Source organism: Dermacentor andersoni, chromosome 9 (genome assembly GCF_023375885.2).
Source record: "Dermacentor andersoni chromosome 9, qqDerAnde1_hic_scaffold, whole genome shotgun sequence".
Taxonomy (NCBI): domain Eukaryota; kingdom Metazoa; phylum Arthropoda; class Arachnida; order Ixodida; family Ixodidae; genus Dermacentor; species Dermacentor andersoni.
Window position 1 is genome coordinate 64,559,276 of NC_092822.1, and position 12,522 is coordinate 64,571,797.

The 12,522-nt window shown below is 45.0% G+C and overlaps 1 protein-coding gene across 3 annotated transcripts in view; it reads right to left on the reverse strand.

Moving 5' to 3' along the window:
* Positions 1-12,522, reverse strand: part of LOC126528144 (uncharacterized) — a 31,374-nt gene that overhangs the window by 16,082 nt on the left and 2,770 nt on the right. For all 3 annotated transcript variants that reach the window (XM_055069152.2, XM_055069153.1, XM_050176006.3), the window contains exon 2: positions 3,542-3,699. In XM_055069152.2, the coding sequence (XP_054925127.1) occupies positions 3,542-3,699 (158 nt within the window). The remainder of the gene's footprint in view (positions 1-3,541; positions 3,700-12,522) is intronic.

Consider the following 12,522-nt stretch of genomic DNA (forward strand, 5'->3'; position numbering starts at 1 on the left):
TGCACTACAGCATTTGTTCGCTTACCTCCAAAAAGCCCTAACCTTCGTGGAATTGGCCTCAACAGCAACCGTGCCTGATGGCGACTATGTCGTCACACCTATTCGTGATGTCCTCCCGGCTTGTGAAATCTCTGTGCCACACTCCGTCGTAACACTTGCCGCTAATCGGATGTGTCTCCCCGTTATCGATTTTGGCTTAACGAAGCAACTGTTACCTGACGGCATAGCGGTGGCCACGCTCTGGTCAGAGACAGATGACCACGTCACTGCTTTTGCAGCCGACGCGTCTCCAGATCGTCCCGATTACCTGCACAATGCCTTGAACCTCGACGGCCCGTTATGTCCCATGGTTGCTCCGGACCTCGCACCTGACCAAGCCTTATCGTCTTTTGCTTTCCTACCGCGACATATTTGACACTGACAATTGACCCCTTGGTCACATGTCCCTGTTAAGCATAGGATAAACAGTGGTGATGCTGTTCCCATTCACCGCCAACCGTATCACGTGTCCATGGCAGAGCAGCAAGTTATTCAGCAGGAAGTAAACAAGATGCTCGCCAGAGGCATTGTTGAGCCTTCGTCGAGTCCTTGGGCGTCGCCGGTCATGCTCATCATCCCTAAACACCTTCGTTCAGCTGTTCTCCACGAACTTCACAACTTCCCCACTGCCGGTCACCCGGGTGTGTCACGTACCTACGACCGGATCCGCCGACGCTTCTTTTGGCCAGGGCTTGCTCGCTCCGTTCCAAGATACGTAGCTACGTTTGAGAAATGCCAGCGACACAAGACACCATCGACGCTCTTTGCTGGGTACCTTCAACCACTCGACATTCCCACGGAACCATTCTTTCGGGTTGGTTTGGACTTACTTGGCCCTTTTGCTCTTTCTACCTCTGGGAACAGGTGGATCGCTGGGGCCACAGATTATGCCACGCGCAACGCCATCACCTGGACGCTTCCTACAAGCTGCACCACAGATGTCGCCGATTTTCTTCTATGCGACGTGATTTTATTATATGGAGCTCCGCGACTTCTCACAGACTGTGGCCGGACATTCCTATCAAAGGTTATCGCGGACATCCTGCAGTCCTGTGCCAGGAGGCACAAGCTATCCACGTCATACCATCCGCAAACAAATGGCCTCATGGTCTCAATCGCACTCTCACAACCATGCTCGCGAAATTTGTCTCTTCAGACTACACTGACTGGGACCACGCTCTACCGTTTGTCACATTTGCTTATATTTCCTCACGCCACGACACAGCCGGTTATTCCCCATTTTTCTTCTGTTCGGCCGAGAACCAGCACTGCCCCCCGACACAACTCTACCTGTTCATGCGGCACCGACCAATGAACATGCACTTGATGCCATCGCCTGCTGTCCCCATGCAAGAAAAATTGCCCATGGCCGCCTTCTGAAATCCCAAGACAGTCAAAGGCGTTTGTACGACCAGCGACACCGAGACGTGCACTTCCTGCCTGGTTCTTTGGTGCTTCTGTGGTCTCCGCCGCACCAGGTCGACCTGTCAGAAAAACTGCTGTCTCGTTACACAGGCCGATTACTGAGTGCTTCGTGCCGTGACTCCCGTCACCTACGAGATCGCCCCTGATGCCCCATCTGCTTCCCAGTCCAGTGATATCGTGCACGTTACACGACTGAAGCAGTATCACCCTCCCAGTGATGACATTTAGATGCTCCAGGACGTCACTTCTGCCACCGGGCGATTATGCTACATGCGTGTGGTATCTGATTGTTTGAATGAGGCGCGTGGGCGCCATCACTCGAGAAAAGAGGATGAAGAACGAACTGGGCTCGCACTGTGATTAGAACCACTGCAAATAATTAATGAGCCATCGTTTTTCTCTTCTTATTTTCAGGCATCATAACATGTTCTGTCTTATATTCAGCGATGTGCTCAGTGAACTAAGCAATACAGTTTGTTTATATTTGGTGAAAATAAGGGCACGTTACAAGCAACATGTAAGTAAACTTCAATGATAGGGGACTCATCATGGCATTAGTAGCATATTACGCACTTAAGATATCTGGAGCTTTATGAATGTGTTTTGTGGGAGAAGAATTTATCCCGCTGCCCTGGAAGAACTCAGAACTCAACAGATATCAAATCTAGCCGAAGTTGAGTAGTGTGTGTGTGTGTGTGTGTGTGTGTGTGTGTGTGTGTGTGTGTGTGTGTGTGTGTGTGTGTGTGTGTGTGTGTGTGTGTGTGTGTGTGTGTGTGTGTGTGTGTGTGTGTGTGTGTGTGTGTGTGCGTGGGGAGGGGGGGGGGTTATAAAGCAAAGCATTGCATACCCCACTCAGCAGTTGTAATGGCGGTTTCCAACAGATTTTCTGGATATCTACTGTTGCAAGGATGTGATGGCGAGTCAATTCTTTTTTTTTGAACACTGCAAGTAAATTATGTTGATTGTACGTTGTTGCCTATAATCTCGACAATACTCTTACCTAAACTAGCAATACATTTATGCTGTAGTCTTAAACAGCAAGTACAATTCTTTGCAGTCAACGTGCATTTTTTATGTGCACTGTATTGCTGCTATGGGCGGCAGCCAGGAGCACTGTGGGGCAATCACTGCCTTGTCCCTGCACCACCTTGAGATTTTATACAGATGCAGGAGAAAAAAGCAAATTCAGATCATCTTAATTTGTGATTTTAGAAATCAATAATTAACCAGCTCGAATCCACACCCTAAGAAAGCAGAGAAACATTTTATGTTCTAGTCGAACCTCACCTTCTCTCCCAAACAACTCGCAGCAATACAGCCACGTGGTATACAGAATGGCCATTCAAGCAATTTTACTTTAGGCGTGAACTTGTCTAACTAGTAAAATGGCAGAGCTACAAATCCACTGCATTGCGCATGCACACAGATAAACGCGGCACAGCAAAGCGATAATAACATGCGATGGGGTAAGTTTCAGTTTGCTGAGCGCCATGACGCAGCCACCGTGCTGAATGCGCGGAGTCTGTGCTGCCGGTTTAGGAACACCTCACATACCAAGGCCACACTGCTGGCATAAATGTGAATGTGAGACACGCCAACAACCAGGAATGGGAAGAGCACACACTACTAGGTCCAGCAGAACTTTGTCCTAAACTATGCGAAACCCACTATAAAGGAGCATACAGTTTTTTAATGGTAAACCACGAACATGAGTCAGCGTGCACTGGATTGGATCAGCTCACTAACCCTTTAGCTCATTTTGCTTTACGAATGGCAGGAGATGCGAAGGAAATTTTTGCACAGGGTGACGGTGACCACCACCTGGCTTCGACAACAACTCCCCTTCCCAGTGGCCTCAGAGGTTGTATTGAAACAGCTTTGTAGAGTGGCTTCTCTCATTTGTAGCATGGACGTAGCAGGCTTTAACAGAGCGTAGCAGATTGGAGAAATTGTAGCAGCATTCCCACCGCTGATTTTTGTAAAACTTGACAAGGCTTTTGTAAAATCGTAGAACGAGCCCCCATTCATAAATTTCACAGAAAACGCTGCAGGGTTGGTAGGTGTGCATCCCTCTCACCCATGAGCCCCTCGCTCGAGACGTAGGCCGAGTCCTTGCAGTCGGTCGATGTCTCGTCCCCGGAGCTTGTGGAGGCCCCTCCGACACCGGCCATGGGGTCCGGACTTGCACTGTCGCCAGCCGAGCCCCTGCGGCCCATCGCAAGCATGCTGGAGCTGCTGCAAGACCATGCATGGGTAAAAGTGCTTAGTTGATTATTACGCATTCAAGGAAACAGGCAGTAGCCGGTTTCATCATTTCATTTTGGCACCTTAGAGAAACACCAACTAGAAACACGGAATTAGTTTAGATTGATTGAATATTCTTGACGAACTCTACTTTAGTTAATTTCATGGTAATAGGTTGATTATTAGAAGAGAAGACGGCGGTCAAAGTTTCATTCTTCTATTTCTCGCCGAAACGCCAGGGTTGGTACGCCAGCGCGACATCACGGATTGCAAATCATTTTTTTTCTTTTTTTTTTTCAGTTCAGTAAGTGTTCTTGAAACTTGGCGAGTTCAGTGCTTGGATCTTTTAAAACGTAATGTGGTCCATTTTTACCGATAAAAAGATTAACTTGGCCCAAGCAGGCGGCCTCAGAATCCATGACAACGTGGAAAGCCGGTGCAGGAATGTCAAGGCAGCATTGTCATGCACCTTTCATTCTTGCATCTTTTCTGGCATGCCAAGTATCTTTTCACAGTAAGAGCAGCATTCTTGGTATTGTAAACACTGCAGAGTTTTAAATTTTGTGCACCCTAAGTTAGGAGACACGAACCACCAGTCTTACAAAAGAACGCAAAGAGAGTACAAAAGAATGCAAAGCACCTACAATGGAGTTTGGGTTTTTGCATACCCAAAGCCACTTGTGTATGCTATTTCTAAAACTCCCATTTAAGAAACTATCAAAGGCAGGCAGTGCCGCAACCTGTGCACAAAGCTTTAAAATCACTTTTGTTGACCACTGCATTACAGAGTGCCTTGGAAAATTCAATGTGGAGAAAAATACAAGATGACCAATTTTATCTACAATGAAGAAATACAAATAAATTAAAAGCATTGTTAGGACTTCTGCTATCATAAAAGAAATAAAACAAGTGGGCTTCCTGTCGATTTCATGCGATTTTGTTGAATGTAGGTACAATTAATTCACTGTGCCACAGCACTTCGGCGTCTTCTTTTTGTTGCCTTTTTTGTTTAATCTAAAAAAAAATGGGAAGGTTGGTCTTTTCAGCGTTGGCTATCTCAAAATTCCGAACACCATACTAGGGAAAAAAGATAAAATAAGAATAAAATAAAATGAAGAAAATATCAATAAGCACTACAAACAGGAATACACTGTGTCCTCTCTGAGCTACAAGCTTTCACGACAATGATGGAAACAGCAACGACAACAACAGAAGAGCGCAGAAACTTAATTTTTCGTCCTTGTATTATACATAAAAAGCAGATCAGCCCATCTGATATGTGGCAAGAAAAATGTTTCTTGCCACATAAAAAGAATGTTTTAAATGTGTGCACTTAGGCAGTATTAGGTGACACACCTGATGACATTACCTCACTCTAGCTTCCGCAGTGCACTCTAAATGATGAGTACTGTTCAGGCAAAGACACTTCGTTCTCACGAGTTGCGACATGTTGACGCTGTCGACTTATCAGAGGGGTTGCTAACCCTTGGCACATTATCAACTGTTTTATTTTTTTGCTTCAACGCTAATGCATTCTCTGTGTAACTGATAAGGTTTGCTGATGATAGGCCACTATCTGTTTTCCTGAAAATAAAGTAGCCTCTGTGCTACACAAATATTAATAACACCTGCAAATCATTTTTTAAATGCAACAGACCTTTCCTGAAATGAGGGTGGCAGAAGTGAAAAACATTTACCCTTTACCTCAGGAAGTATTTCCCAAATGGCACTCAAGCACTGTTGACTTTTTGGACATGTTTGCTGGCAAGCGGTCTGACATTGGACATAGCAGGAACGAAAGGATAAAAAGGAGGACCTAACATAAAAGGCAACTGCTTTAAGCTTGTGCCATCAAAACTACCGATAAGATGGTGTTGAGTTATAGTGAAGCAAATACAAAATTAATTTCCAAGGAGAATACCCTGTTTACCCTGAGCTCTTGTAAAGCAGTGCATTTTATTTCTTTCAAGAGACACCTTCAGTGCAGACTTTCAATCATTTGTGCTTGTTTTTGAGTCCACTTGGTACTCCCTTCGTGTCTTGTCTATGAATGTTAACTACATTCTGCTAGAAATGTCCTGGCAGCAAAAGGTTCCCAGCAAATCGTTGATGTGAATACTGTCGAGTATGTCTGCTAGCTGCTACAATACATTACGACAGGTACAGCCCGAGGCTGGGAGTTGAAAGGCTAAAACAAGGGGTGGATAAACTGTGGCTTGCACTCTTTTGACTGCGGCACGCTTGGGTCTATTAGCTGCTCACAACCACCCAATCACAATCAATTCCAATATGTGACACTGTGCTAGCTTTCATTAAACCAGTTAGTTATAAGAAACATGCATTTGCTGCTCTAAGAGACTAAAGCAAGTTTTCCTAGCAGGGAAGGCATATAGTCAAAAGGCAGTGTGTACATACCTGCGAACTTAATCATTCGTAAAGAAATCCCCTAAATGCAACATCGGAAGGGCGGACTGGGGGCTGGCACACATCTTTTTAAAAGCCTGCCTTGAGTATGCACCTTTTGTGGGAGGCCTACACACTCAATTCATGATTATTTATGTTTAGATGCAGCAACACACTGTTTTAATTTAAGACTAGAGTGACTTATTCAGTTACTTTGTTGCCACTTCTGCTTGCTTCAGGAACTTGCATAAACTTGCTCGGAGCAAGTACTCCCCTGGTGTCATTTTTACAATCAGAAAACTTGCAAATGTACATAGATAGGAGCTAAACTTATCCTCAAACTGCATTTTTCATAAAACTTGACGAAACATTTGTGAAAACATAAAACAAGCCTGAATCCATAAATGTTATGGAAAATTTTGAAGAGTTGGCAACTATGGCGAGCTATTTTGCATCTCTTTGAATATATCTGTCTGGCCTGCTGGTCACAGCCATACCCTTCTCTCTGAGACACAGTGAATAAAAACAATGCATGCTTGCGTGTACACAGCTGCCTCCAGATGCACTCATCCAGTGGTTTGGATAAGTGGCAAGAACAGAGATCTCTCATGCGGTGCCTTAATCACACTGCTAATGTGTTGCCAGGTAACAATGCCTGTGTGGGTAAAGATAAGGAGATGACAATAAGACCAGAAACTGCAGATCGTTATTTCAGCCCAGCCTTAGTTCTCTCACTTCAGTTTCGTAACTATTTACTCTTATGACTATTATTTCTATAGTGACACCACTAATTACATGTACTTTGATAGTCGCAGACTTGTCAATATCGTTGCCATGCTACTAAGGTAACTTTACGCATATATCGAAAACTAAGTAGAGGAAAACATCTGATATGAGTGGAGAAACTTTGACTATGCTTGGGTGGCCCTTTGTAACTTTTTTTTTGTACCAAACTTAAACTACGTAAGTATGCGGTATAATCAGCAAGCTCCCCTTTTGGCTGCGATATATTCACAATGTTTACAATTTAGCTGTGTGCATTTACATCAGTCAACATCATCTTTGGTTTACGTTACATTGCTTTTGAGTCATGACCTATTGAGATAATTCTGACTATAATTGACCATGCTAATACCACTTACATTAATGAATATAGAACTGACCTTAGCAGCAAAGGCTGAAAGAAAAACATGCTAGCACAAAAATTCCTTATTGCTACTGTCAGTGCTTCGCGACTGTTATACGTGATAAATAAGCATTTATGCAACTCAAATGATTACGCAGGCTGGACAAGGTAGGTATGGCTTTCTGGTGAAACATATGGATGGACATATGGCAATGTTGAGAACAAAAGGAACCCATTGCAGTTGCCGCTGCAAAAAGCAACACCACAAGCTAGGAAGTTCCTGAACAGTCTGTCACGATGAGTGCCTATGAGTGTGCATCACCAAGCAGCTGCTGCAGACTTATTATTAGTGCAACTAGCAGTGCGCTCGCATACAGTGTGCTCCTGCAGGCCGGCTGGAGGCAATAAAATACTTCCCATGCCACATGCATGTCGCCCCCGCTGCTTTTCAGCTAGACCTAAAAGAAGGCATCAAACAGCTATGTATTCCCTTATTTGCCATAGAAAAGTTGTGCTTCTAGGTCACCAGCTTCGACAGAAAAGCAACACCCCCACATGCGCGATTGTGAATGATCCAATGGAGACTCGTTACGCAGCTGCGTCGATTGAGGCGAACACAAACTAACATGTGAATTTCATTTGCAGCTCTGGCAGATGTATCTGCAGTGAAGCCTTGGCTCGTGGCCAGGACCCGATACGTGTGAACTGCAGAAACGCTCTCACTAGACACTGCTAAGCAGATTGTAACGAGAACTGTTGCATGCAACCTGGATTAGTCCCTCAAATACCTATAAAAAATTTACATACCCTGCGGAAAAAAAAAAAGTTGAAGGCCAAAAATGTTACATTGCAACTCTACACACAACGGATATCAGGATATCATAAACTGCTCCAATTAGTTCAGTGCATTTAGAATTTACATGATAGTGCTAACTTGCGTACATGAGTTGTGGAAGAATTACAAATTATATTTTGGAGTGCTCTGTAATATCTATCAAATTCTGTTACTTCAAAAGAGAGGCATTCTTTTCTAGATGCTGAAGATGCCTGCCTAGCAACATGCCTAGCATTCTATTTGGGAAGACTCGTGAAATGACTGTTTCGCCTTAGTACGAACATGCACGTAATCTATGCATGCAAAAACAAAACAACTGGCAAATAACTAGAGCTTCTGGTCAAGACGTATTCCCCGAGGCTGCAGAGAGTGTTTACGTGCATAGCAACATGTTTCAGGTCATCAAACGCCTTCTACACATAACGCAGTGCATAAACTTAAGTTATAACATGTTGTAGCAGGTACAGGTGACATTCAGCCAAATACGGTCTCGGCGCATACGGTCCCACTCCGTCACAGAATTTGAAAGTAACACTTCAGGTCGACAGTGTGAACAGGTCAGGGAAGAGATCACACAGGCATCTCGCTTTCTGAATGTTTACTTTGCCTCCTACGTCACCGAGAAGGTGTTGTTCAACTGACACTCGTGCCTTGCCATGCCAACAGCCAATCACGAGAACGCAAACAAACGTTCAGGAAGTGAGATGCTTGCGCGGTCGCGCCCCAATGCAGTCTTTTTGAATCACGTCAGAGAGCTTTAGATACTTCAATATTTGCAGTTCTAAGAACTGTGGCAGATGTTCTTGTTGTGAAGCAAAAATGTTTGTAAATTTGGTGCTATGATTGCTGAAAACTTTTCGATTATCAGGGATTCTCGTAAAAAAGAGAACTAACTGAGAGCTTAAACAAAATTCAGTACCTAACAGTTGCTGAAACAAATTTTCTTTTAAATGCCACACTGAGTAGATCTGCATTTCGGGTATATTTGCACAAAGACAGCTCAAGGTAAAGATACATCATGCCTGGGCGAGTCCAAAAAAGGCACATTGCAAAAAACTGGAAAAGCGCGTGACAGATGCCAGTGATATGGCTTTGGGTAATTATATGTCACTGCGACATCTTGGTGGGTTTATTGCATTGGCCGCGAATATTAAATGATTGATCTGGGCAATAAAAATTTGGCTGCAGTCAATACTGTGGTTTCACTCTTTCTTTCCAGCGTAATTTTGAACGCAGTCCTATTTCCAGACATAGTAAGGTTCCCTCTTAAAGTACTACTGACATGACACTTGTCTTTCCTTGCTTTAAATGAAGTTCTAATTCTTCTAAAACCTACACAATATACTGGCAAACACCAGAGTGCCCCAAATAGTAAACTATGACACTTTTTTCTACAAACAGGTTTTGGTTTCATTACACAGGAAACTATGTGCTACAACTTTGTGATACACTGGCCTGCATCGTTTCTGTGATTGCTGCGACTATCATATGCGTAACCAAAAGAAACGTGTAGCATGCATATATTTCTTTGTGAGCAACATCATCATACCTGCCCTTACTGCTACACATCACAAAAGTTGTTTCTGTGTCAAGGCATCATGATAATGTCAGTAAAGCCAAGTGCAACATTTCAAGAGAGCCCCTCTCCCCGAAACATTGGTATTAGATTAAAATACCTTTCAAATGTCTACCAACCTTCATACTTTCCAAGTGTCATACATTTACCTGCGAAAAGCTTGTGGTAGAACTTCTACAACTGAAGAATATGAGTCAGTGATTCTTTAAAATGTGGGTGATGAATGTCAAAAATGCATCGAGATGATTGAGGAAACCAAACTTAAACGTCAGTGAGAATGAGATCGATTATACAGAATGTGCACTCCAGTAGGTTCCAAAAAATCATTTAAATGGAGGCTGCTTGCTCCCATAAAAAATTGAATAGAGCTAACGTGTATTTTCCATATGCGAGTTTGAAGCTGACTTTAGCTTTCCTGGTAAATAACAAGTTCAGGTGTAAGATCACTCTTGCCTACTGAATTTTTTTGTAAACTAGTCATTTTCTGTTAGACTGTACAGCTGTGTTTCTACTATACTGTGAAGCGATGTGTGTTTCATTATGATTGGTACAACAGAATCTCAGCTGATTATTGATGAGGACAAAGTACATCTTGACATCCTGATTCACACATTCTAATGCACCTACAAGGTCTGACAAGACAGAAGGCAAGTACATTCTGGGTATTGAAAGTCCTTTATTTCAGTGGCTGATGGCTTCCATGTAGGCATACGACGGGGCTACTTCCAAATTAATTTTCATTCATAGCAACCACAAAAATGCACCACAACGAAAATTAATCTGTGGTAAGTGTAAGTGAAAAACAATTAAGCCCTGACCCTTACATACAGCCACAATCAGATGTAAACCAAACAAAGAAAAGACTTCTATAGCACTGTGTCTTCATTGCCTTCTGGTGTCCTAATGTTTTATTTTTTTGCGTTTTGCCTCAAGTTATCTATAGCAGTTTAACAAAAAAAGGCTATAATTAAGGTTCAAACACCGAATTAAGCTAGCACATTCAAATCACCTCAAATAGAAATCTTCATCACCCTCAACAACACACAGTGCATTTTCGATTGCGATCGAATTTCTCGATCTCGAGTGGCTCATTTGCACAAGCTGGGGAAGAAGCAAAACGCGGTCGACATTCTATCGCGATTGGGCAAGGGCAGGCATTTCGCTCGAATTTGCTTTTGACTTTAATTTCATAATAGAGGGAATGAAGTTTGATATTAACTCTGACGGCAAGCGTTCAAAATCGATTTCAACCCGGAAACACGATCGGCAGCTCAACGTCGAGGCCAAGAAACCACACGAATGCCAGTGGCGACAATCACGGCTACTGGAAAAGGAACGCAAGAAAGCTGGACAGGGACAGAACGAAGCGCAGGGAGCGAAAGAACGGAGCTCATTTGCATAAGCCAACTCGGGAAAACAGCCGGACAAAAATAAAACTACCGGGCCGCGGCGATTACAGTTCCACGTCCTTGGAAGAGTGGAGCGCGTGTAAGTACGACGGCGGTCTCGAAACGCGCGCCGTGAGCTCAACGCGGTAAACAACCTCGAAAACGAAATTCTCTTACTAGAGCCAACATTTGGAGGGACACCAGAACGCGCTCTCGCCGTAAACAACCGCGTCTGTGTTTCTGCCACCTCGCGGCTGCCTCTCCGCATAGATTTTTTTCAGCGATTATAACGGAGCTTTCTGTTGCCTTCTGTTTTTCCCGCTCTCATAAAAGCCAATCGAACAAGGGATGCAGAGGTGGGCGCGTCAACAACAACGGTGAGGACCGAGGAGCACTGGGAGAGAAACATCTGCAAGAGGCGAACCACTTGCCCAGAAGAGGGAAGCAAAGAAATAATGATAAAGGAAACGATTAAAACGAGTCCAGCTTCCCCCCTACCCTTGGACACGGGGCGGCCAAAGTTTACGGGGCACGGGGAACATTTTTCAATGAAGATAACAGGTTCAGCTAGTCTAGCCTCCACACCCCCACCCAGGTCCTCCAACTGCGCCGAACCTGAATCGCGGCAAGTGCAAACGCACAAACGCAAAACGGGCGGCCGCGGAGTCGAGGGGAATAAACAACGGCGCGCGCTGCTCCAAAACGCGCAACGCTCGGGGAACCTGGAAAATAAGTTTGCGGCGCCATGGGGTCACGTCGTGATCCTTGTTGCTGCCTATTTAGTTCTACGGCCTCCTCAACAGCTCGCGTTTTTTTTTTTTTTTTCCCACCCGAAAGCACGGCAGCGTTCGCACACGCAGTAGTGGTCGGAACATGTGTTCGCTTTTCAACCGCTCGTCGTCGGATCGCGCTGTGCAAAGGCGTGACCCGCGGCGCGCGTCCATCCACAGCACGAAAACAAGCATGTCGTCGGCGCCGAACGCAGCACGGCAGCCTTGAAGTCTATCGCCGCGACAGTTGCTTTTTTTATCGCCGCGATCCACACGCTCTGTACTACACGGCGCCCGTTGTTTACGCGCCCGGGCAACAGAGAAGGCGGCGCCGTTCGCGCCCGTTCGAACGCACTGTATGGGATGCGGCATTTCGGTGTCCCCTTTCCGTTGTTCATTGCGTTTGTTGTTGTTTGTGCGCACGCGTGCGTGCTTGGGTTGCGCGGGGCGTGTGACGTTACAATGCGCGCGCCGGATGATTGGAATGACAGACCCGATTCTTTTTCGAGCTCCCCGCGCTGCCTGCTGCGCGGGGGTCAACGGCACCGATCACGAAAAGGCGCGCCCCGGGCCTCACTTTTTCCTCAACGCCCCGAGACACGTAGCCAGCGAAAACAAGCTCTCCCCCCCACCCTCCCCAACTTTAACGAAACTTTCTAATTCCGGCCGGGACACTCGGAAGCCGATTTTTTTCAGGCAGTTTCGCAAAGCACAGT